General features: G+C 50.7%; 1 protein-coding gene across 4 annotated transcripts; it reads right to left on the bottom strand.

Annotated features, from left to right (window-relative positions):
• On the bottom strand, positions 1 to 26,738 carry RAB7B (RAB7B, member RAS oncogene family). 4 transcript variants are annotated; one of them, XM_025277647.3, is made up of 7 exons: positions 26,441 to 26,726; positions 17,710 to 17,778; positions 17,085 to 17,211; positions 16,142 to 16,357; positions 13,129 to 13,197; positions 8,431 to 8,556; positions 1 to 1,977 (listed from the first exon to the last, which is right to left on the bottom strand). In XM_025277647.3, the coding sequence occupies exons 2-7, from the start codon at positions 17,760 to 17,762 to the stop codon at positions 1,897 to 1,899; spliced, it is 672 nt and encodes a 223-aa protein (XP_025133432.2). In that variant the 5' UTR covers positions 17,763 to 17,778; positions 26,441 to 26,726; the 3' UTR covers positions 1 to 1,896. The 4 variants fall into 4 exon arrangements, with proteins under 4 accessions (XP_025133432.2, XP_044799211.1, XP_044799209.1 ...); XM_044943274.2 differs by lacking the exon at positions 1 to 1,977 and adding an exon at positions 5,713 to 5,988 and having other exon boundaries at positions 26,441 to 26,738; XM_044943276.2 differs by lacking the exon at positions 13,129 to 13,197 and having other exon boundaries at positions 26,441 to 26,713.

The raw sequence follows: 26,738 nt of genomic DNA, 5'->3' as shown, positions 1-26,738 counted from the left end.
TTAAAATTAAGAAAGACATTTATTATCTGTTGTGCACTTTTAGAATGGTCCCTACACCCATTGAAGTGCACGAGCTGTGCACACATTCCACGCACCACGCATCCAGCCCACAGTCCCACTGCCCCCCAGGAGAGCCCGCATGACACGCAGAGTGCCGCCCCCACGAAGGACGCAGAGACAGAGCTGTGCGCTGGGCCGCCTGTTCCTGTGGGGAGAAGGGGTTCCCCAAACTCTTACTGACCCCTCACCTCCCCTTTCCTCTACCTCTGGGCGAATCTTCAGTGTTAGGTGATGCTTGGAAGTCCTGTGCTAACATTCAGGGAAGGGTACTTCTGTGTAGACAGGAGACTTCTGTGGTGGGCATGGATGTGGCCACGGAAACTCTGGGGGGCAGTCGGTCATCTCGCCAACTCCCTTCAGGTTGGGCTCTGTAAATGCTGCTCGTCACCAGCAGAAAAAAGATTATGGCTGTAGCATCTGCAGGAACAGACTCCCCGGCTTTCCAGTATTTATCACCGATGGTGATTTCTTGCCTGAATCACTGATGCAGCAGTTTTTGCCCATCTCTCAGTAGGATTAAGAAATTGGGATGTTTCTGCCTCACGAATCTCGAAGGACTGAAAATGCCCGGAGCCAAAGAACGAGCTCTGAGCATCTCAGCAGAGGAAAACTGCGGCCCTCCCAGCGTCCATGGAGCCGCCTTTTCCGGCTCTGCTGGGAGGCGCACTGCTGCCCTCTGGTGGCCAGCTGGCAAGAAGTCTTCCGGGGCTGGGGTTGGGGGTGGGAGGGCGGTGTCCACCTTGTCTCTGGAATAGCAGCTTTGAGTTCTCAGGTTAATGAGTGTATTTTCACTGTCCCTGGAATAAAACAAGCTTGTCCTTGACCTGGAGCCTTGGCCCTTGCTTCTACTTGTCCTCAGAACGCTCTTCGTCCAGTTCAGATGGCAGCCGTTTTCTCATTCTCCAGCCTTTGGGCCAATGTCGCTTCCCCAGGGAAGACCTCCTGGGCTACTTTGTCTGAAACATCTGAAACAGCACCTAACCCCACCCTCCGTCCTTCTCTCTCCCATTACCTTGCTTGGTTCAAGCGCTTACCTGCTAATTGAAAACATCTGGTTAAATTCTGGGTTTACTGCCTCCCTCCTTCTCCAGAACGTCAGACCAGGAGAGCAGGTCTTTGTTACACGCGTCCCTGGACCTCAAGGCATCATACATAGTAGATACCCAAAAGGACTTGTTGAGGGAATGGCCAATGTGTCTCCACAGGAGTGCCTGGGATTGAAGCCGAGCTTCTGGTCCTTAAGAGCCACAGGATGTGGGCAGGGCACGTGCTACCCTCGTGTGACAGACGAACCAGCTGAGGCCGCAGCCTGCCAAGGAGACACTCGCGGTCCCGCGGGGTCTTCCTGTGCTCCCTCAGTCCTGTGCTCCGGGGGCACAGACAGACAGTCTGTCCCAGGCCTGAACAGCTGCTGCCAGGGGTTGAGGGGGACCTCCTCCCCAGCCCTGGTTGCAGGGACCCTGGTCCACAGCTGTGCGGAGGCTCTAAGGGGGTGGGGTGCGGTGGGCGCGCTGAGGAAGGCCGGTCCATCGCCTCCACACACAGCGGCCTGGATGCAGGGATGCACCTTCCAGAGCAGGAGGTGTCCGGGGAGGGCGCAGGGCAGGAAAGCCGGGGCCAGCGAGGGGGCCGTGACTCCTCTGGGACTCGGCTGGGACGTCCCGGGTTCCGCCCTGACTGTCTGCGCTCAGCCTGAGGCGGGGCTGGTCTGGAGCCCGCACGGAGGCGAGGGCCGCGGCTGGCCTCGGAGCCTGGCTGCCGTCTGAGCGCCGGCGGCCGGCGGGCCAGCTCGGCGCACGCTCCGTCCTTGGGCGCGCAGAGCCGGGGTCCGGAGGGTCAGCAGCATCTGCTCTTGGGCTGGTCTTCCGGTGAGAGCTTGATGGAGTCTGTGAGGTAACTCTCTAAGATGCTTCGATACTGCGGAAGGAAAAGAGGCGTCAGCGTTCGCCTCCCAGCGGGCCGAGCTCCCCCTGCTCTCTATTTCTCAATGGCTGCTGGTGGTCGGGCTTTCTGTTCGCTGGCCTTGTGCAGCTGGGAGGCTCAGGGGAGGTCTTCCCCGCCCGCTCCTGCCTCACCTCCTTCTCCAGCTACTTCCCTGGAGCCCAGAGCAGGCCGGCGGCTGCATGAGCGGCCCAGGTCTCCTGACCTCCAGCCGGGTCCCCTCACTCACCATTCTCCAGAGAGGACAACCCGGGGGACGTCTGACCTCAGGTGACAGAGGTGACAGACCGCTGCTTGTGTCTGCAGAAGACGTCCCTGCGGACGTCCCCACACATCAGCTTTCTGTGTCCAGCTCCCAACCTCCCCTCCATCCTCTGTCCCTCCCACGTCCAGGGAGCCCTCCCAAAAACAGACTCAGTGTTTCTACTGGGCCTTTTTGCTTCTCTGCCCACCCTCCAAAAGTCTCCTGTCCCAGCAAGGTCCAGAGAAAGCCTGCGGTCAGCCTGACAAGCCTCTGCCCACCCGGCTGGCCACCCCTTCGCCATGAGCCGCCCTTCTTGGCACAGGGGTGAGGCAGGCAGGCCGTCCTTCCGCAGGAGATGGGCCTCTTCTTAGACGGATCCTGTCTCTTTCTCTGCTCACGCTCCCCCGTCTCTGAGCTCCCAGCCTTCACACTCCTCCCATGGCAGGTGTTGTGTGTGTGATGGTGAGTGGATCACTCACCACCCACACCAGTGGATATACTGGTGTGGACCTGAGCTGGGAACCAGCCCCCTCCATGCGGCTGTCTGTCTCAAGTGCCCCTCCGAGGGGACGATTTCCAGAATGATGTCTGTTCCTTTACTTCCTCTGTGGGTCCCAGCTGGGGAATGTCAACCAAATCCTTAGTACCCATGACTCTGGATCCCAGGAGGCTGCTTTGCCCTCATGATGGTGGCCCCCAAGATGCACAAGAAGGTCCTCTGATGCCCCGCTGCTCACTGCCACCCTCAGGCTGAGCAGTAGTTCAGCCTGACAGCCCAGAACTCAGGGCACTGGGCCTGGGACCCAGCCCTTCTTCATGTGTTTGCTTCTTGCAGAGCCCCCATCTCTCAGCTCTACCAGCCAGCAGAGCACAGCTACCCTTAGTCAGCCTGGATGATGGGCCTGGAGTAGCCCTCAGCAAATTCTCTGGGGAAATTAGAATTTTCTTTGTCATATATGCATGCGTGCATGCTAAGTCCCTTCAGTTGTGTCCGCCTCTTGCGACCCTGTGGACTGTAGCCCTCTAGGCTCCTCTGTCCATGGGATTCTCTGGGCAAGAATACTGGAGTGGGTTGCCATGCCCTCCTCCAGAGAATCTTCCCCACCCGGGGATGGAACCCACGTCTCTTACATCTCATGCACTGGCAGGTGGGTTCTTTAGCACTAGCGCCACCTGGGAAGCCTTGTCTCATATAAAGAGCAAGTATTAGTTTTGGGGAGTGGGGGCCAGTGTCTCCCAATGAAAGCCTGTCCCTCCAGGGATGTCTCCACGCCAGCCCCATATCCCCCTCTGCTGGGGAGGATCCTAGCCCACTGCTTGTAGACCCAGCCCAGCACACCCCAGATTCCCCCAGCTCCTCACCCCGAGAGAGCAGACTCCTACCCAGAGGTGCCCAAGCAGAGAAAATGGCTAGAGAAGCTCCTTCTCCCAGCACCGCCGAGGCCTGGTGTGCGGGCTGGGCTCTGCATGGCTCGGGACACCGCTGAGTCCTGCAGTCAGCCCCTTCTGCAGGGCATGCGCACTCCACTGAGCCGACTGTGGTTAAAAGCCTGACTCTTCTGAGCCTCTCAGGGAGGGCAAGGAGGAGCCGAGCATTACTGTTTAGGCTGACCGATTCACTGCTTCCAGAAAGACAGGCTTTTGAAAGGAGCCTCTTATTTTGGTACTCTGTCAGTCCCCCTCTCACCGGGAACAACAAAGATACCTTGGCTGGAGTCAGAACATTTCTTGTTGGGCCAGGAGGCTGGGCCTGCTGTTTCACCACCCTGAGAGTGCCCCAGCCTCACATCCAGGCTGGTTGAGACCATGAGCAGAGCCTGGGCCTCAGCCTCAGTGCCGGACTGTGGGAGGAGAGTCTGAGCTGCCTGAGCAGCTGCGCACTTTCTGAGCTGCTCTGCACTTTGCGGAACAAACAGAATGCTGCTTCGGAGGATGTGAGAAGCCTACTCATCCGTTACACAGGTAAAGACTGAGGTCTTCAGGCCGGCTCTCTTCACCCAGTAATAGTCACATCCTCCCCAGGGTCACATCAGCCCTGAGCTCTTTCCATTTATGACATCATTTCACTCGAAAAGGGCATCGTCTCAATCCTCGGGTTTCCTACAGAGCTTCCAAGTCACCGGCAGGCCATAATTAGGCTCCCGGTGAAATTCGGACCGCAGTCCTCTTGGCAAGTGTGTGCATGCCGAGTAACATAACACCTGGAATCCTAAGACATCATTTCGGTGAGGATGTGGCTGTGAGTCTGTCTCTCTGAGCCTGGTCACCTCATGACCCTGCCTTTACATCCTGCACCCCAAGGACCTTATAAAAGTCCTGTAATTTCACTAGGCTTAGCTGTTAGTCAGCCTGCCTTCTCCCAGACATGGTAATTATGTCTTTCTCTAATTAACCCAAAAGGAACTGGGCCTCCACACTGCGGCCCACGCCAGGCCTGACCAGCCCATCAGGGGTGGTATTGCCAACTTGGTAAGAGCAAAATCCTGTCAGCCCAAATCCCCCAAAGCAGGTGGGTTTCCCTTCTTTGATTATGAGGGCATTCTTTTTTTTAAATTAAAAAATTAATTTTAATTGGAGGCTAATTACTTTACAATATTGTAGTGGTTTTTGCCATACATTGACATGAATCAGCCATGGGTGTACGTGTGTCCCCCATCCGGAACCCCTCTCCCACTTCCCTCCCCATCCCATCCCTCAGGGTCATCCCAGTGCATCAGCCCTGAGCACCCTGTCTCATGCATTGAACCTGGACTGGCGATCTGTTTCACATATGGTAATATACATGTTTCAATGCTATTCTGTGAGGGCATTCTTAACCATGAATAGCTAAACACCTGATCCTTCAAAGTGGCCAGATGGGGACAGTAATGTAACTACCTACCTTCTCTCCTTTCAGAATGCAAACTGAGCACCTCTTCTTGTATTCTACCTGTAAATTGCTCCTTCCATCCAGAGCTCACTGCAGAACTCAGACATTCTCAAATGCCCAAAAGCTCAAATGCCGTGTGCCCCAGTGGACCACATTGTTCCTCCTCTTGTGAGGCTTCTGCTTTCCCTCCTCTCTTTTCTATCTTGGTCGACAGCATCACTAATCAATCATTCCTCCATTTGGCAAGCTAGAAACCTCGCCATCAACCTCAGCAGCTCCTGATTCCTTCTCTCCTCTATTTGATCATCATCAACCGTCAACAGTGCTCCCTCCAAAGTCTCTTTAATCCGCCGCATCCTTGCCATCCCCGTCCTCTCATGCCTGTACCTTCAGAACCACCCATCAAGCTCATCTTCCCTGCAGCATGAAACTTCCCTGCACTTTCATTTAAAAATAGCTACCTTTTAGGGACTTCTCTGGTGGTCTAGTGATTAAGAATGCAGGTTTGATCTCAGAGTCACATGCCTCGGGGCAGCGAAACCCACATGCTATAACTACTGAGTCCAGGTGCCCCAGCGAAGACCCAGTGCAGCCAAAATAAATGAATAGAAACAGCTACCTTTTATTTATAGCCTTCTCTGTACCGCCATATTATTTTATCTAGCCCTGGCAACATCCCCACGAGGAAGATACCATTACTTGTACTGTAAAGGGAGGGAAGCGATGGCTTAAGGAGGCACGTGACTTGTCAAGGACACAGTGAGTAAGAGGTAGAGGCAGGATTTAAAGCCAGATCCGCTGACTTCAGAGCCCAGCTCTTCCCACCCCAGGCTGGGGTCCCTCCGTCATCCTCCTCTCCAAGGATTCTGGGCTGCTGTGAATGAGCACATGAGAAGGAGAGACAGGTTCTTGGAGGAAATGTCCTTGAAAACTCTTCTTTGACCTTAAAATATAGTTTTGCAAACTCCAGCTTCACCTTAAAAGCCCACATGTGTTTTTACATTCTGTGTCCTAGTATGCATGTTTGCTTTAGTGCAAAATGTTTCTCCTCCAAATCTCTCCATAACAGAGACATTGCAGGGGGACACACCCTGCTGGCTTCCAGGCCCCAGGAGGGCTCCTGTGTGGCCCAGGGGTCTGGCAGCGGGTCTAGAGACGATGGGCCTATCGTATGCAGCCTGAGGTCTGGTCGGGGCTCAGCAGGCCTCCATGGTCTGCTGCTGTTGACCTTGAGAGCCTCGCTGCTCACCTCGGCCCAGCGACCCTGGCTCCCTCCAGGCCCCATTTCCCCCTCGTACAGATGGAGCCCGTGGTGGCCCCTCACATGAGCCCCATGGACTCACACCTGGGCCTCTGCCACGCCCTTCTCTCTGCCCTCTGCAGCTGCTGCTCACACCCTCCCTGGCCTAGCCGTCCACCTGCAAGCTGTCACCTCAACATCCAGCCGACAGGCGCCTTCTCTGGGTAAGCATCCTACCGGCCTTGCCACCAGCACCTCTCAGTCACATTGATGCCTTGGTCATCCCCCACCCCATGGCACTTTCCTCACCCCCTGACCATCCATTGTGGACGCCTTAATCCTCTACCTGACCACGGGCCATGAGGTCTACATCTCCAGCCCTAGCCTGACATCTCAATAATTTTTATGGGATGCAATTATTCCCATTTTACAGATGAGGAAACTGAGGCTCAGAGAAGTCATACGTCTTGCCCAGGAGTCCACCTGAAAGCATAAGGCCAGGATCCAACCAAGCTCAGTCTGACCGTGGATGTCACACCTGTGACCTCTAGACTTCTCGTCGTAAATTTCCTCCATCATCACGAGGGACTGACACGGGGTTGCCAATCCGTTCTTTTGACAAGTAAGGCCATTGGGAAGAAAGCAAAAACAAGAACAAGACAAGCTACCATCTGCTAACACCGCTGCATCATGACAGTGACAGCAGGAAGGGCATGGCTTCAGGAACGAAGGACATGCCTTCTCCAGAAAGGACAGACGCTAACCACACAGACACGGGCTGCTAGAGCTGATGGAGCTTCCCCGAGAGTAAGCATTCGGTGATCACAGCACCGTGTTTGCGGTGGATCGTTGATCACGCGTCACCCTACAAGGTCAAACAGCTTCCCGCGTCTTCCAGAGAGTGGCCTGAGCAGGCATGTCTGTATTACCGACTGGGTGACGGAGCTGCACTTGACCAAATGCTGGAGATAGCCTCTGCTTCCCATAAAGGAGACGGTGAGCGCGGGTGGCCTGGAGGGGATGTATTAAGAATAGCCCACGAGGACAAACCCTAAGGTTAAGGCAATGGGCTATGAAGATGGCGAGCTTGAACCCTTTCCTTGGGCAGCTTCTGGGGGTGGCTGCTGTCCCTCCCCATGGTGGGCAGTGCCAGGCAGTGGGCTCCTCCGCAGAGGGCAACCCTCCAATCGCCTGTCCTCATGTGTGCTTTTCCTTAAAGATTAAAAATTAAAAATCACTGCCGTGATGCCCTTCTCCCTGCTTCTAAGAAGCTCACCTTGGCTGGATGTGGCAGAACAGTGAAACGGGCTGAGCCCCTCCCAATGCCAGTCTCTCATGGACCCTCTTCACAGTTTCCAGACTCCACACAGAATGGCAGTGAAACCCTGCTAATGCTGCTGGGCAGCCTGCCCTGAGCTTCCTGTCCTCTCTCCTGTCTCTCTTCTGCAGTGCGGGCTGTGAGCCCCTCCTCTGGGTCCCCCTCACCCGTCCTTGCCCCCCGTGCAAAGCCTGTGTTGCAGCCGCTCCTGTGTGGGCCTGTCTTCTTACGAGAGAGAGGGACCCTGGGGCACTGCGAGGGGCCCGGCGCAAATGACGCACTCAAGACCTGCTTGTTGCAAGACCACACCACGGGGTCTACATCTATCCATTGTTTTGATTGGAGGATGTCAGCAAATTCTCCAGGCTTGATTATTCCTCCTGGACCAATACTTAACGCCACGGGGCTGCTCTCCCATCAGTGAGGACTGAACTAGCTCATTGCTTCTCAGACTCTTACTGAATTCAAATCTGCGGGGGTGAGGTACAGGACTGTATTTTATGGAAACTCCACAAATGATAGTCAGTCAGATTGAGGGACCACCAATGATGAACTCCCCATAAAGCTAAGGAAGCTTAATGCCTCTGGAATTCTGTGGTTCCAGAATTAGAGTACTGTTGAGCTCATTCAGCAACTAATTAACCAAGATAATGAGCACTCCTGTCCCAGCCGCATCCCTCCCTGTGCCCACCGTGTACTTTTCTAAATGCTTCTGAGCCCGCCCATCCTAGGGGGCAGCCCTGGAGTGTGCCACTCACCCTTGACAGAGCCCGACTGGCCAGCATCTCGAAGGCTTGTACCACGTTGATGTCATTCTTGGCACTGACTTCAAAATAGGGAATGTCCTTCTCTTTACACCAGCCTTGGGCTACCTCTTGTGGAACCTGCACGAGGGGAAGAAATGACCACCATTCCTGTATCATCATCGCCATCGTCCCTGCAGTCATCACGTCCGCACCACGATCACCACCACTATCCAAGCCCCACCGTCCCCACCGCCATGCCCATATACTGAGAACCTTCCATGTGGCTGTAAGCTTACCTGTGCTATTTTTTTTTAACACAAGCCAATGAGGTGGCTATTGTTAGCTCCATTTCACACATGAGGAAGACTGAAGACTGGCATGTGTAGGACAGAGCAGGATTTGAACACAGACTTGGAAGAACTAAAGCCCTCCTCACTACAGCATCTTCCCAGCCTGGACTGGGAGTGGCTTCTTGCCACCACCTCCTTCCTCAGTGCCTGCAAAGGCAGGTGGATGCAACAGACACCAGCCAGGGCCTGGGGGGAGGACCCCATTCTCCTGAGCTGGCTCTTTAGGCCCGTGCTGCTGGGCAGAAACCCAGGTCCCTGCTAACCTTTCTTTCCCAGGGGAAAGTCCTGGGAGCAGCTGATAAGCTTCTACTCTGGGCCACATGCTGGATTAGACGTCTGATCATACTAACTCATTTAATCCTCTAACAACCTTCTGAAGTGGGTCTTTTTAGCTGCACTTTATAGGTAAGAGGGCTTCCCTGATAGCTCAGTTGGTAAAGAATCCGCCTGCAATGCAGGAGACTCCAGTTCAATCTCTGGGTCGGAAAGATTCTTGGGCTTCCCTTGTGGCTCAGCTGGTAAAGAATCTGCCTGCAATGTGAGAGACCTGGGTTCGATCGCTGGGTTGGGAAGATCCCCTGGAGAAGGGAAAGGCCTTATCCTCCAACATCCTTGCCTGGAGAATTCCACGGACTGTATAGTCCATGGGGTTGCAAAGAGTCGGACACGCCTGAGCTTCTTTCACTCACTTATAAGTAAGACCCCTGAGGCTCAGAGTTTCAGCAGCTTGCCTCGGATCACACAGCTGAGAAAGGCAGAGCTCGGAGGCGGCCCCAGCCCCACGCTCTCACGCCACCTGCACTGCCCTCTGCCGGGCCCTGCGCAGGAACTGTGCTTCTGTTGTCTCCCACTGGACCCTAGCTTTCTTGAGCTCAGAAAGAAACAAAGAAAGTGAAAGTGAAGTCGCTCAGTCATGTCCAGCTCTTTGCAACCCAATGGACTGTAGCTGCCAGGCTCCTCTGTCCAAGGCATTCTCCAGGCAAGAATACTGGAGTGGGTTGCCATTTCCTCCTCCAGGGGATCTTCCTGACCCAGGGATTGAACGCAGATCTCCTGCATTGCAGGCAGATTCTTTACTGTCTGAGCCGTGAGCTCCGAGTCAGGACTTTGTAGCTCTTGGCCTGGCCCCACAAGCCTCTCTCCACAGGCTGAATGAATACACCTCTACCCAAATGCAAATGCCAATCACAGTTTGAGGATGTTGGCTTGGAGAAGGCTCTGGCAGCTCTGTGGGTTACCTCCAAAGACCATTGGCTCCCCTGAGTTTAATCAGTTATTTGGGGGAATAGGGAATGACCATATGTTGATATTTGCTGTGCCTTTATAACCATTATTTCACTTTGTTTAAGGGAGCCAAGGTTTTTGTCATAACAAAGAATGACTCAGCTCCTTTTCCTGAACACAGGGCAGCCAGGGGGAGATCTGAGACTATCCTTTGTCTCCTGCAGGTTCTGGAAAGTCTGTCTTCCTGGGGTTAAAGGAGCTCCACTGTTGCCTGTCTCTTTGGTCCTTGCTATTCTGGCCGCAGGTCCAGGCACTGGGGTCAGCTGAGCGGCCTGCCCTCTGGGGCGTCTGGACGGCATCCCCACATCCCCTTCCTTCCCCAGCCTCCTGGGAGCTGCTGCGCTGGAGCAGAGCAGGGAGCAGCCCCAGCACTGGTCTTGGCCTCTGGTCCTAAGGTCCGCCCACCTCTTGGTGCGAGTGGCTCCCCAGCTGGCCAGGATGGTCGCCCCCCCTCCCCTGGAGCATAAGCATCCCTGACCAGGTGAACAACCAAGACGCCTCACAGTTCGGGCAAAATCCTGAGCTATGTGGATGAAGCGTCAAGGATGGCCAGGTTGCTGATTATCGTTGTCCTCACCAGTAACACACACATAATCGACCCTTAGAAATTAACATGTTGCCATATGTTGATGGCATCTTAGGAGTGCAAGGGGCTTTGTATCTTTTATAGTCCTTAAAAAGACTTTAGGTCAAGGACTGGACTTCCTCTTCTTGTTGTTCCCTCCTTCTTTATATCCTACCCCCCCCCCCCCGCCCCTCCCCACCAAGTGACGAGCATCTTTCTGGGCACACTGTTGGTCCTTAGGGGTTGCAGTAAACATGGAAGTGAACTGAAATGAGCTCAAGTGCCTCTGCTTCTCCAGGAGGCAGGGAACTTCTTCGTATCTCATGGCGTGAGAAGCAGAAGCCCAGACTGGTGCCCAAGTTCACCCAGAGACAGAGCTAGGAAGATAAGCCCACATGTACAGTGATACACAGGCACAGCCCCTTCTCTGCCGTGGACAATGACCGACCCTGCCCGCTGCCTGGCGTGACAGACGTTTATCTCATTTCTCCCCGCTCCTTCTCTGTCTGGTTTTTACGGAGTGGTTAAATACATACTCCAGAATATCAGTTGAGATTGTATTGCGAATTAACGTTCTTTTTATAATCCCCTCACGTCTTCCAGTCAACCTCAAAGTCGCCACGGGAAAAAACGACCCACATGGCACTTTTCACTTTTCCTTTCCAGTTCTAGCACCAGCTTCATGATTTTCAAAATCTTGTTGTCTTTTATTTATAAAATAACAGTTATATATCACTTAGGCTCTGACTGTAGACATAAACTCAGGTTGTGGTACATGGAAATGTGGGAAGGGTAAAAACTTTGGAAGTGTTACTCTGTTGATTTTTGTTTTGGCTGATGTGTGTGTGTGCTAAGTTGCTTCAGTCATGTCTGACTCTTTGCTGCCCTATGGGCTGTAGCCCACCAGGCTCCTCTGGCCTTAACAATATACGGGCTTCCCAGGTGGTGCTAGTGGTAAAGAACCCAACTGCCAAAACAGGAAACATGAGAGATGTGGGTTTGATCCCTGGGTCTGAAGATCCTGAAGAGGGCATGGTAACCCACTCTAGTATTCTTGCCTGCAGAATCCCATGAACAGAGGAGCCCGGTGGGCTACAGTCCATAGGGTCACAAAGAGTAGAACATAACTGAGGTGACTTAGCATGCGCACATACTATTAACATTTTATTTTTCATCAGCAGTCAAATGTTTGACAAAATTAGTCCGTCTTGCAGACATTTATCTATGATGCTTTTCCATCTCATATGCATCTAAAATGATCCATTGTGTGTCTTGAGATAGGTCAGATACATCTTAAACCAATAAAAAATAACAAAGAGTATCTTCAGAAAACATAATCCCAATGTTATGGATCAGCAGTAAATCAGAAACTGCCTACCTGAGAGCAAAGAATTTACGTCCTAGTGAATAAATTCCTCATAGCATAGATGCTAGCAGAGCTGTTTTTTTTAACAATTTTTTTTCCCCTTTACCTCTGTAAAACAGGTAGAGACTTTAAGAAAAACCTAAGTCAGCAATTTCTTTATAATTATCCTGGTGAGATATTGATTGATTGATTGAGGTAAAATATGCATAAATATAAAATATAAACATACATATAATATATAAATATAAAATGTAAATTTTATATAAGTATATTTTATATAATTATATATTTAATGTAATTTTATATATTATATATTCATATGTATATATAAATATAAAATGTATATTTATACATAAATCTAAAATGTATCATTTGGACTATACTGAGGCATCCAGTTCAGTGGCATCAGTACATTCACGTCTTTGTACAACCATCATCAATGCTCATTTCCCCAGCTCAGTCAGTAAAGAATCTGCCTGCAGTGCAGGAGACCCAGGTTCAATCCCTGGGTGGGGAAGATCCCCTGGAGAAAGGAATTTCAACTCACTCCAGTATTCTCACCTGGAGAATCCCATGGACAGAGGATTGGCAGGATACAGTCCATGGGGTCGCGAAGAGCTGGACACGACTGAGCGACTAACACTTCATCATGCCACATCTAGCATATGTGTTTTAAATACTCATTTTCTTTTTGTTAAGTAGGAAGAACTTCCCTATATTTCCAGCCCCCACACTGGAGATATTAAGAAGGTGGGTAACAATCTCTTTCATGTATTAAGATTACCATGTGCTTTATAGGCATCATTGCCTATGACCCTCAAATAACCTCATGAAATCTGAGTCTGGTGTCCATTTCATAAAGAAGCTGAAACTGCCCAAAGACACACATGAATCTGAGCTCAGAGAAGGTGGTCCTTCGGGGTCCTTATCCACTCAGCCCTGTGTGAGTGAGGACTATCTGCAGCCCGCGCTCCAAGCCCGGGCTTCACCTCTCAGGCTTGGCAGCATCCTCTGCCCGGTCTGTGCCCTTGGAGGACGACCACCTCCCAGCCTCACTGTGGATCAAAGTCCCTCTGTGCGCCCCACTCCCAGCCCCTCCTCTGCACTTCCCTGTGCTCGTTTCATGCCTGTGAGCACTTCCTCACCTCTCTTCCTCTGGCTTGCCCCCCTCCAAATCCTGTCGCCTTCTCCAGTGGGGGGGCTCTTTCCACACCCTGTTCAGCACAGATCCCAGAGATGGAGTTGGGCTTGCCTTGGGCTTCACTGCTTCTTTCAAACTTTTATTCTTCCTCTCTCTGCAGAAAAAAAGCTCATGCCCCCGCAGCTGGGATTGGATGCCTCTACCCCTCTGAGTCATCACTTACACCTCCCATCCGGTACCCTCATTCCTTGGATGCTTGTGATCTGGTGAAGCTTCCTTTCCACGCAGCCCCGAGCCTCGCACTTCCTTCCCCTCCCACCATCTCCACCTCCTCCCCATTCCGCCTGCCCCTCCAGGCCCAGCCCAGGGCCTCCATGAACCTTTACACGTGGTGTCTTTTTCCCTTCCTCCTTTTGCCTGCTCTTCAACCTCTGACAGCCCCCTGGTTCTTCAGCCTCTCCTGGTCTCTCCTCTTCCCTCCATGGGTCTCGGCGCCCTCCTTATTTGACTGGTACTGTTTCGTGCGCTCCAGCAGATATGTCACGCTGTCTCTTGGTGGGTGACTCCTTTGGGTCCTCTGTTCTTCAGCTGCTCTTGTCTGGAAAAACCTTCCCTCAGGTCCCTGGCCTTCACCCCCTGCACTGCTGTTGAAGAAAACCACAACCTGGACTCCACTCAGCTGGTCTCCTGGTCTCCTCCTGTAGCGGAGCCCTTGCTGCACCATCAGTCCCGGGCTTCGTCCTTGGCCAGCTCCTTCACCTGTTTCTCTCCAGAGTGCCTGGCGCAGCCTCACCATGATTCTCAAGACTCCTTCTTGCCTCCCTTCCTCCTCCCTCTCAACAGAAGATGCTGCCTCTTATCTCACTGAGGGAAAGTCAGACTCTCAGTCTTGAACACCCCTGACCTCCCATCCCACGACCTACAGAAGCAAGATGCTAAAATGGAAGTTGTGGCAGAGACACTACCATCTGATAGATGCTGGATATCAAGTTGGTTGGGAGAGAGCCCACCCATGGGACCGTGCACATTTCCAAAGGTTGATGAGCAAGAATCTGCTGAATGACTCCAAGCCCTCCGGCATGGATAGAAAAAGATTGAAAAGGAAGGTTTAGAAAGGATATTTTTTGCAGAGAACTGTGTTGGGGGAACACTCACACAAGAGGAAGACCGTATAAAGCTTCAACTCTGACCAAAAGAGGGCTTCAGGGAGGCCACGTGACAGTTGGTGGCTACAGTGGACAGGTGTCTAACTGCACCCGTGGGGTTTAAGGCGAAAGGCATCAGGGCAGAGAGAGGACGGTGCCCTGAGAATGAATTACCCTGGGCTATCAGTGCGGCCAGCACGCACCGGTGCGCCCTGGGAAGGGGAGCTCGCCAGCCTGTGGCTGTTATAAACCCCGTCAGGAGAGCATCTGCCGGAGAAGCTGAACTGGGATGGAGGATGGCTCTTAAACTCCTAAATTAGGAGCTGAGGAGACAGAGGAAGAATATGCAAGACCTTTGCCATGGGAGGTACATTTAAATGTTCCACTGGAGGCTTCTTAGGACCCAAAGGAGTCACCCACCAAGAGACAGCATGACATATCTGCTGGAGCGCACGAGACAGTACCAGTCAAATAAGGATTTCCCTGCCCTTCTGACCACTTCTCCTCTTTCCGCTTCACTCCTAACAGAGCCTGAAACCAGAACCATCCTGAGAAGGGGAGCACATGTGGATGCGTAAAGCTGGCAATGGGACCTGCCTCCTAGGCCACCGTGTTCTCACCTGCTGCTGGCCCCAGTGCGGAAATTCAAGACTGCTTGGCTGTGAATGAACTTAGGACTTAGACTCTTATTTGAGATTGAGGATTTGTAATTAGAGAATTGACATTAAATTTGCAACCTGTAGTAACCAGAGAATCGATGACTTCTGTATTTCTATTTCCAGCACAGGCTTCTCCTTTGAAGTTTCATTCTTATGTGTTCTAAAGCCTACTGGTCATCCCCAATCAGTTGTTTTACAAGCTCCTCAAACTCAGCGTGTCAAATCCAAACTCATCTTTCTCTCTAAACAGGAGGCTCTTCCTTATGGAGACAATGGCTTAGCTGGAAGCACCCTCAATCACCATCCACCCTTCATCCTTCCAAATGATGCCTCGGTTCTCCTATCACTTTTTACTTGAACCCCTTTGAAAATGTGGTTCAAATATGATGACTCAGTTCCCCATTTATTGTCTCTATTTGAAACACTATGACAGCTTGTTCAAACACTCTTTGTGGTGTCTTTTGGGTTTTGTTTGGCACAAGAACATCTTTTATAAATAAACTTACTTTTACTCTTTTCTTATTAGTAGGCAATGATGAACAGAGCTTGACTCAATGCCCACAATAAGTAAATACCTACATAGATGTGGTCACTGCAGTCATGGGGCAAGCAGGTCATTTGTTAAGCGGTTAGCCAGATGATGTAGAATATGCTTAAGCTAATAAAAATACAGATTACTACTTTCTCAGAATATTTGAAGATTCAAGGATGCATAACTACAGACTCCATATCTGACCTTGGGTAGAACTAATATTCTACCAAAAAAAGAAATACTATTCTACAGATTAATTCAAATCCCACCTGCCTACTTCTTAGGCCTTCATTCTTCCATTCCCGGTCTCTAGACAGAATTGCCTTTGGTTCTCAGCTCATATCATGATGCTATTTCTTACCTTTGCTGATGCTATTTCTTATGTTTGCTCATGTTGTTTCTTCAGCCTGGAACCCACTTCCTCTAGGAAGCCCTTTGTATACGCTGGATTTGAGTAGATGGTTGCCTTTTCCCTGTGGTCCCCAAGGTGTTCTCTATGATTGCTCACGATTTACCATGTTGCATCATAATTACCTTTAAAATGCATTCATTACTAGACTCTGAAACTCTTAAGGGAAGGACTATGCCTGCTTCAGCTCTGTATGTGTGGGACTTAGCTCAGCGCCTGGCATGTAACTGGTCCTCACACGTTTGGCAAATGGATGAATGAGCCGATGGTACCTGCCGGTCTTCCAGATCGATCTTGTTCCCCAGCACCACCATGGGGTAGGACTGCTCCATTGGAATGGTTTTGGCCAGAACATCACCCCGCCAGGTTTCCAGGGCTTCAAAGGACTCCAGGTCAGTGACATCAAAAGCCAGGACACAGCCATCAGAGCCTTTGTAGAATGTAGACACCATGGAGCGGAATCGCTCCTGGCCGCCTGTGTCCCAGATCTGGAAGGGAAAGAGCAGTGGCCCCGTGGGGCTGTGATGAGTGGCTGAAGGGACGTTCAACCAGGCCACCTCATGTCAAAGCTTCCTTTCTGGGTAAAGACGCATGCGGTCCTCTCATGCACAGACATGACTCTGTCATTCATGTACACTACAGAGTCTCTGCACTAATATTTAGCTTCCCTGATGGCTCAGACAGTAAAGAATCTACCTGTAATGCAGGAGACCCAGGTTTGATCCCTGGGTCTGGAAGATCCCCTGGAGAAGGGAATGGCTACCCACTCTAGTATTCCAGCCTGGAGAATCCAATGGACAGGAGCCTGGTGGGCTCCTGTCCATGGGGTTGCAAAGAGTCAGACAAGACTGAGCAACTAACACTTTTAAGAGTACTGTCACATCTGAGCCCTCATTTTCTCCCAGGTCAGATGTGAAAGTACTCCTGAATAACAGGCTTTGCAGACACTGTCTGTTGCTGCTGCTCAATCCTGCTGATGTAGTGTGACAGCAGCCATAAGGTCACCAGGTCACAAATGGGTAGGACTGTACTCCGTTAAAACTTCATTTTCAAAAGCAGATGGAAGACCAGATTTGGCCCATGAGTTGAAGTTTGCTGACCTGTGCTCTGTACGATTCTATTTCTGGGTGCACATTGCTGCGTGAGTGCCTGTCCGGGAACTGTGGGGTGACTTTCAGGCACGTATGTTGAGGAGGGGATGGGAGGGCTGCTCACCTGCAGCTTCAAAGTTGTGTCCTCCAGTATGATAATCTTGGAGAGGATGCTGGCCCCCAGCGTGGTCTGATAGTCTTCGTAAAACGTCTTATGCACATATCGGTGGAGGAGGGAGGTCTTTCCAACACTGAGAGGAAAAACCAGGACACGTGAACACACACCCCCACACCATTCTCAGCATCTTGTCCGTCTCACCACCGTTTCTCTCTGAGATTTTGAATTTCTAACATTTGCAGTTTGAGGAGCAAGGGACTAGGGAATGGACTCTAGAAATAGGGACCAAAGTGAGCAGAGAAATTTGTAGAGCGCTGAGTACCTCCCAGCAAAATGGTCAGGCCTTTCCTGTGTTTGGCGAGATGGAGGAAGGCAGACATGCTAAATGGTTTGCCCAGGTCACACACCTGGTTACTGCGGCGTTGCCGCGGAGCTGGGGTCAGAAACCAGGTAGTCTGGCTCCCGGCCTGTTTTTCCCACCTCGGCTCCCTTCCTTGGGGTGGAACACCCTCCCTGGTGCCACTTGAATCAGAAAGGGACCCGTGGAAGTGGGCAGCACATCCTGGATGTCTCACTGTCCTTGGAAGGGGCTGCTTCCCAGACCCCAGACCCCGAGCTGAACTTGGCTTACCCCAGGGCTCCAATGATGATGAGCTTGAGGTCCACCTTCTTCCGAGGATTCATGGAGGGGCTTCAGAATCTGCAGGGAAACAGAAGTAGTCCTCAAGCTGGCCAGAGGCCCCTGTGGCCTTTGTCACTGGGGCTGGCCTCTCCTCTCCCCTTCCATGTGCAGATCACTACCAGGAACTTGGGTGGGCTTGTTCTGCGAAGGAGGCAGATGACTGAGCAACCCTGACACACTCCCTGCCCTCACTTCTCCTGGGGGTCTCCCTGGGGCTGGAAGGATGGTGCCCCCATGGGACAGGCTCTCCTCTCACCTTTAGCTCTACCCTCCCTGCTCTTGGAGGCAGCAGCCTGGAGCACCAAGGCTGGACTGGACTGAACAGAGGCCTTGCAGACAGACAAGCGCAGAGCCAGGAAGGAGGGCAGTTCGGGAAGAGGAGATGGAGGCGGGACAAGGGGCCCATTGTTCGGATGCAGAGAGGCCTCTGGTGAAGCGGTGCCTTCCCCCAGCCCGAGGTGCTGCTGCCTTGGCAGAATCAAAAGGCTCTTCTCTCATGCAGCTGGTGGGGGTGTAACTGGTACATGTTTCTGGAAAGCTGCTTGGCAGCAAGTAAGGACAGCCTTAAAAATGTCCCTACCCTCCACTTCTAGGAATTTGTTCTAAAAAAATTATCTGAAATGCGGGCAAAGGATCTTGTTCAAGAATGTGCTTCCCCAGTGTCATTTATAAATATCCAACAATTAAGAAATGGTTAAAAAAAATTATGGCACAGAGTGAACTCTTAAGCAGTCATTACAATGGAGTTTGTGAGCGTGTTATAATAATGCGGGAAAATGCTTATGCCATGGGATCTAAATGAAAAACAAAAGACACTGAACTGTAGAAACCCTACCCCCATACCCATCCCCAGTACTGAAATGAATTCCTGTGGTGTGCTTAGTCAGTCGGTCATGTCTGATTCTTTGGAACCCCATGGACTGTAGCCCACCAGGCTCCTCTGTCCATGGGAAGAATACTGGAGTGGGTTGCCATGCTATCCTCCAGGGGGGTCTTCCTAACCCCGGGATCAAACCCAGGTCACCCGCATTGCAGGCGGATTCTTTACCATCTGAGTCGTCAGGGAAGCCCAAGAATACTAGAGTGGGTAGCTTATCCCTTCTCCAAGGGATCTTCCCAACCCAGGAATCGAACCGGGGTCTCCTGCATTGCAGGCAGATTCTTTACCAGCTGAGCTACCAGGGAAGCCTGAAATGAATTCCTACCTGCATGGAAAAAGTTCTAGAAGGAAATATATAAAAAATGTAAGTGATTAATTCTGGGTGGTAGAAAACAACATGATTTTAATTTTGTTCTCTATTTTTAGTATGTTCCATTTTTTTTTTTTTTTTTTTTTTTTTACAGCAAACATGTCAAACGTGTATTGTTCCTGTAAGAGGAAAATGCTTATATGTATGTTTATATATATATATGAGTGCATGCTAAACCACTTCATTTGGGTCCAACTCTTTGTGCCTCTATGGACTGTAGCCCGCCAGCCTCTTCTGTCCGTGGGCTTCTCCAGGCAAGAAAACTGGAGTGGGTTGCCATATTCTCCTCGAGGGGATCTTTCAGATCCAGGGGTTAAACCTGCATCTCTTACATGTCCTGCACTGACAGATGGGCTCTTGACCACTAGTGCCACCTGGGAAGCCTCATGTTTATACACGCTGCTGCTGCTGCTGCTGCTAAGTCGCTTCAGCCGTGTCCGACTCTGTGCGACCCCACAGCCGGCAGCCCAACAGGCTCCCCCGTCCCTGAGATTCTCCAGGCAAGAACACTGGAGTGGGTTGCCATGAAAGTGAAAAGTGAAACATATATACATACAAATTATATATTTATGCATATATAATTATTATTTTTAAGAAGATAAAGCAAAACTGTTTCAGGGAATTGTGCTTAATTTGCTCTTTCATTCTACCCCTATGTACACACACATATATACTATTCCCAACTCCTGGGTCTTCCGACTTTGCCTGGTTGAGGTATCAACTTGAGTTTCCCCGGTACTGGGAAAAGCTCTCCCTTGGACGTCCTGAGGGTTTGGTTCTAGTTCTCACTTTGCTGCTGGGGCCAGTTACTTCCTGTCTTTGAGTCTTGGCTTTCTGACTACAGAATGAGCCATCTGGGACCCAGTGACCCAAGGCCCCTTCTAGTTGAAAAATGCTTTATCTATTGGAGTTGTAAGTCGCTGGGCCATGAGAGACTTGCCCTGGACACTGGGAGGAGCAAAAGACAAAGCAAATAAGCGATTACAGCAGAGAGAACGTGGAAACTGTCCTGACCGAAGCCTGGAGAAAGTTCTGTGAGGGGTTGTGAGTGTGTGTGTATGTGTTTGTGGTAGCCGGCAAACCTGGGCCCTGCAGAAATGACTCATGAGGTTGGGGGAATATTTCAGAGGAGAGAATGAAATAATCAAGCTCGGGGGATAGGTGAGTGGAGGACGTGGATGGTTTGCCTCAGGAAGGGTGAGGTGAGAGTGCGGGGAGAGAAAAGCCTAAGAAGGAATCAAGGTTAAGGGTCATGACTATCAGGCCAAGAATCTTGTCAAATGCTTACTCATTTGTCATACGTTTCCTACACTTCAGACAGGCAGAGGAAGAGAAGTCAGGCTATTAAGCAGGGCTGGTATGTTGTAACGAGGTCACTGCCCACCAGGAAGCCAGCTGCAGGATAAGTGACTCAGAAGCTCCTAAGGGCACGTGTCTCTAAGCATCAGTCACCACTCAGGAAAGGGAGAGAGGGTGGGTTCCTACCTAAAGGCTTTGGTGTAACCTGCTAACTTTGCCCCAGAAGCCAGTACAGAGCCCTGGGGAGTCAGAAAACAGCGGGGCAGGGGAGTGGGAAGGGAGCCAGCCCTGGCTGAGCATCCACAGGGGCTGCTCCGTAGGACTTGGAGAATCCTGAGCTTCAAAATGAGTACAACGGGGCTCAGAGAAGCCAAGTCACTCATAACTCATCTCAGGCCACACGCGCAGTGTATGGATGAGCTCATGTGTGAGCTGGAGGCCAGAGAGGCTGCTCTGTGCGTGTTGCCCCCTGACCTCCTGAGTTCGAATCTGTAGAATCCGTGTGCACTGAATCTAGGGTATTTGACTCAGGTCTGGTAAACCCCAACCAAGTCCTGGTAGAGCTGTAGGGGACCGAGAGAAAGGCAGCCAAAATGGTAAGAGGCACAGCAGAAGCTGAGGGAATGGGCCGCTGGACAGGAGCTCTCGCGTGCAGACTGACCACAGGGGTCCGTGAGCGTCCTGAAGCAGAGGAGTGACACACGTCACCACACAGCCGTCAGCACTCAGTCTAGGCTAAGGTTTACTTGCCTGGTGTTGTGCAGAGCACTATGTGAATATGGAAATAATATGCATATCATCATGAGGTTAATAACACATTAGTACATTATTATAATGCATTTATGACACAAATTAAGGGCTCAAGAAATGTTAGCTATCTGATGGCTATTATTTATACCCAAAAATAGCCTGGGGGATTGATGCTACTATTATCTCTGTTTTACCACTGAAGAAGCAGGTGTTTAGAGAAGCCAGGTATGTAGTTCACCTCTAGAAGCCGTCTGTGAGTGGCAGAGCCTACGTTAATAGTTGCTGGGATTTGAATCCAGGCCTAGCTCCAGAGAACACACTCTTAACTGCTAAGTCCTGTCTACTGCCTTCTGTGAATCTGCAGTGAGGATCACACACCCTCTTGGTGCCTCTGTCAGAGTCTTGGGGGCTGGATGGCTTGGGATTGACATGGTGCGGCAGAGCTGGGGTTGAGGGCAGGGGAGGTAGAAGGCGTATGTGGATAACAGAAGATCAATGTCCACTCTGTGTAAAGAACTCTACAGACGATAATCAAAGACAACACAGAACATAAAAGTGAGCCAAGAATAAGTAACCAGCAGAGATCTTACAAATGATGAGTAGTAAGTTTTGAGCGGTACTCACTTTTTAGGGATATGCAACGTTAAAAAATACTACTTTTTCCACCCACCAGAACAGCAAAAATTAAGAAGATTGATAATAGGCACTTCCCTGGTGGTCCAGTGGTTAAGAATCTGCCTTGCAATGCAGGGGATGTGGGTTCGACTCCTGGTCAGGGAACTAAGATCCCACACACCATGGAACTGCTAAGCCTGTATACCACAACTACTGAACCTGCACACCAAAACTGGAGAGTCCGATGCTGCAGTGAAGGATCCTGCATCACACAGCGAAGATCCTGCGTGCCTCAGCTAACGCCTGGCACAGTCAAATAGCTAACTAAGTAAATAATAAAAAAGATTGATAATAACATGGGGAGAGGGGAGCAGAGGGTAAGATGTATGGGAAGAGTAACATGGAAATTCACATTACCATAAGTAAAATAGATAGCCAATGGGAATTTTCTGTATGGCTCGGGAAACTCAAAAAGGGGCTCTGAACCAACCTAGAGAGGTGGGGTGGGGAGGGAGATGGGAGGGAGGTTCAAAGGGAGGGGATATATGTATATCTATGTCTGATTCATGTTGAGGTTTGACAGAAAACAACAAAATTCTGTAAAGCAATTATCCTTCAATTAAAAAATAAACAAATTAAAAAAAACTAACAGTAAAAAAAAAAAATTAGTGTTGACAAATGGGTGGGGAAAAACTCTCATTTATTGCTGAAAGACTATGAATTGGCAGCATCTTTTTGAAGGACAATATGACAAGTAACAACATTTAATAGGAACATACCCTAGATTCTAATTCTAGAAGTGTATCCAACAGAAATACAACAGAAATACACATATGCTCAAATACACATTTTTGTAAAGGTAATTGCTGAAGAACACTGTAAACTAAATGTCCATCAGTAAGAGACTGTGGCATAGATTATGGTCATTCATACTCTGGAATACTAGGCAGTTTTCAAAGAAGTCAATTAATGAAGTGGAAAAGGATGATGATTCAAGTAAAATAAAATCACTGAACATTTTGTATAGTATGATCCCAATTGTATAAAAACGAACAACAGCCCTACGTATGTGATCATATGTTTAATATTATATTTATGCTTGTCCTGCAATACACAAACACTTTATTAATTCACTCCTTAAAAAAAAAACAACTGCCTTGTCCTGCAGTACACAGAGGCTTGCCTCATAGCTCAGTCGGTAAAGAATCTGTGTGCAATGCAGGAGACCTAGGTTCAATCCCTGTGTTGGGAAGATCTCCTGGAGAAGAAAATGGCAACCCATTCCAGTATTCTTGTCTGGAGAAATTCTCCATAGAAATGCTGAATTATAATGGCTCCAGTGTTACCCTCAACCATGCTCTTAAGACATTTGAGGGGACTTCCCTCAGGGTCCAGTTTTGGGCTTCAGATGGTAAACCATCTGCCTACAGTGTGGGAGACCTGGGTTTGATCCCCGGGTCGGGAAGATCCCTTGAAGAAGGAAATGGCAACCCACTCCAGTATTCTTGCCTGGAAAATTCCATGGACGGAGAAGCCTGGTAGGCTACAGTCCATGGGGATGCAAAGAGTCGAACACAACTGAGCTATTTCACTCTCTTTCTTTCTTTGCAACACACAGAAAGCTATGAATAGATACATACTGAATGATTAACAGGAGGTTGGGAAAGATAGATTAAAGGCTAGGAGCTATTGTTTTATTTTATATACATCCTGTTAAAATTTGTTACACTAGTCTAAGTTATTGTAATTTAAAATATCCGATAAAGATAATATTCCTTTAAAAAGAGCAGGTGGATGGATGGATGGCAGCCCAAAGTCATCTGACAGGATAGTCACATTTGTGTCTGGGGCAGGAGGGAGGCCTCTGGGGACCATGGCATGATCATGAGTTTCAGAGTCAGGATTTTCATCCCACCTCGGTATGCTTGTGGCCTCGGGAGAGTTTCCTAATCTTGATGAGTCTGTTCCCTTGTGGGTAAAATGGACACCCTTCATGGCTGAGGCTGATTCTGCAGGGTAGCCCGTGTGTCACGTTCTTACAGCAAACTGAAAGGACCCAGTTAAACGGCTAAGCGTGGCGGGGGACACAGGCCGGATCCGCAGTGCCCGCTGCTTTCTGTGGTGCAGACTCCCACCATGGCTGATTTCAAGCGACCGGTGTGGATCCTGCTCCAGTACGCTGAAGAAGGACCCCGGAGTCCACCTGGTGCAACCTCCCACACCTCCCCATATTCATGGAGAGATGGAGCCAGATGTGTCCCCAAAGAGCTTCCTTCCACAAGAGGAGGATTTCCCCCAGAAGCCGCAGAAAGAAGGCCCAGCTCCTCTGCTCCACGCCAGCCCTCCTGAGATTCATAGGGTGGCAGTTTTACTTGAGTCTTTTCTTCTCCAGATTCTAGCTCACCTCAGCTTCTACTGGGCTCCCTCGCCTACCACCACCTGGTCCTTCCCCTAAAGTGCCCTCCAAGTGTGCTGCCAGGCAGCTCCACCCCCCGCCCCCCTGAACGGCAAGGATTTGCTGCGGGGGCTGTTTACAACAGCGTGTCGCCCCCTCCCCTGCTCCACCCCTCGCTGTGTGTGGTTGACTCTGTTCCTCACCGTGCCTTCTCACAAGACTTTCAGGATCAAGCAATTCCTGGCCAAGAAACAAAAGCAGAAGAAATACCCCATTCTCCCAATGGATTCACATGACAGCTGGTAATAAGATCAGGTACAACTCCAAGAAGAGACCTTGGAGAAGAACCCAGCTGGGTCTGTAAGGAATCCCACGTGAGAGGGTCCCATGTTGATCCGGTATAAAGGTCACTGCCATTTATTGTATACATAGGATAAATCACTGCTAATCTGGACAGCTGGGCACATTCTACTGGGGAAAAAATGTTTTTTCTCTTTGTTTCTGTGCTTATGCATTGGTAGGGTGGTTTAATAGTAAATGTGTGTCCTTCTACTTGAAAAATAAGACAGCCTGGTCCTTGGCCCCAGGATAACTAGCAGTAGGAGTGTGACCAGACTGCATCCGTGGTGACAGAAGGTGGCTTGTGGGTAGACACTGGCTGGGCTCACCAGGGAAGCGTGTGCTAAAGGCTCTTCCCATATTCTCTGGGTTCTACCCTTGGCTGGGCTTTGGCAGTGGCTGTCCTTTTAAGATTCCTCCCTCCCAACCCAGCTGACTCAGATGCTTTAAACCAGTGCATCCTCCTGGAGGCCAGACTGAGTCATCACCCTCCACTGTTAAATAACAGAGAAAAGCAGATTTGGAAAGCAGGGCCCCTGTTCAGCCAGCCCAGGCCCACAGAACAGAGTCTGCCGGGAACTATTCTCCTGCCTGGCAGGACTTAACCTTGCCCATCTGCTCAAGCTACAGCATAACTCATTGCCCGGAGAGTAAGAAAGACAGCGCTGGTACCTCCCCACGCACCCCACCCCCTCCACGCAAGTGTTTTCAAGCCAGTCTCCTAAGGACTCTTGGACCTGCTCTGCTTTCACCTGCCCACTTTCCTCCTCTCTCTGCCCTTCTGGCCCCAACCAGGACCCAGACACAAGCTTCTGCCTCCTTGGTGTTGGGTGAGGGGTCACTGCTGCGGACAGGGAGGAGGGATGAGAGGCAGTGAGCAGGGGCAGACGAGCATACGGCAGCCAACGAAGCCTGCCCCCTCCTCCCACCCCATGGCAGTGCCTCCCGTCTCTGCTCCCACACCTTGGCAAATCACAGAGGTATCCACCCTAACACATAAATGGGGTTTACAATCTTGGGAGCAAGTTTGTCTTTGAAAAGAGGCTATCAAGAGAGCACAAGTCTTTATTGCCTCTCAGGAAGGCTTGCAAGTCCACCTCACCCACCCCAAACCTAGCAGGTTTAGACCTGCTCCCTTGGAGAAGTGTACCGAAGTCTTGGTTTCAGGAGGCTCAGCACTCCCGTTCTTTAAGTTCTTTGGGGGTATTAGTCTTATCTCCCCAAGTAGACTGTCAGTGCCTAGAGGGCAGGACAATGCCTCATACCCTTCAATCCCTCTAAAGAGGCTGACCCATGCCAGGAATATTGAGTCTTCAATAAATAGTCATCTATCCATCCATCCATCAGGATATGTACTGCATGCCTACCACACATCAGTACTATGGAGGTCGAAGATATAGATCAATCACTATCTCCGAGGCACTTGTGTGATGGGGAATGGATCAGCCACTCCAAAGCAATTATTTTTGTTAATATACAATGATGCCTGGCAATTATACGACACTTTGCAGTTAACAAAACGCCATCATAGCCCAGCGGGCTCCAGAGTTGGGAACAACTAGCTTGAGGTGAGCCGAGACTAAGCTCTGAGTCTATTCAACTCTGTTCGTTGACTCCCTGAGCCTGCAGAGCTACGCCGAGGAATATTCACGATTTAGAACAAGAGGGACGCTTTCCTACTCCAGGAATTTCCTGTTTCCCCATGAGACCCTTGGGTCGACCGGGTTCCATCGTGGAAGGTGCCCTGTTAGTGTGATGGGGTGCTGAAGGACCCAACCCCGCCGGCTCCCTCTCTGCCCTCCTCTGACTGTGTGGCCAGCCGCACCGCCCTGCCCCCTGCCTGCAGCCATGCAGAGCCCTGACCAGGCAGGCTCCCTGGGCTGGGCAAGCAGTCCTTTCTGCCTTGGCTTGCTGCCACCCCTGGGAGCTGCTCAGGTGTGGAAGGGTCTCTGGGCTGGATCTACGCTCCACAGCTGCCAGATTTGAAGCCTCCCTTTCCTCCACTCCTCCCCACACCCACAAACCCAAATACCTCTGGGGTTGCTGGAACAGACAAAAACCAGGAAAAGCTTCCACAGTCTTCAGCCTCCAATGGCAGGTGGGGGGTTCTCTCTGAGTCTGGAGGGCTCCCCTTAGAACAGCAGTCTCAGCTAGATCAAAGGAAAAAGGCTTTGGGAGCAAACTTGTTGAGGCCAAGTCTCTTCCTTCTGAGTTTTCCTCCTCTCTCTTTATGCACAAACTTGGGAAAGTTGCAAAAGAGGCTGGGCCGGTGTGACCTCAGCTGTGTGGGTGGAGTGGGTGGGGAGGATGGAAAGCTGGGCTTCCTAGCA

Source organism: Bubalus bubalis, chromosome 5 (assembly GCF_019923935.1).
Source record: "Bubalus bubalis isolate 160015118507 breed Murrah chromosome 5, NDDB_SH_1, whole genome shotgun sequence".
NCBI classification, from domain to species: Eukaryota; Metazoa; Chordata; class Mammalia; order Artiodactyla; family Bovidae; genus Bubalus; species Bubalus bubalis.
This window is presented reverse-complemented; position numbering and strand designations above follow the sequence as displayed.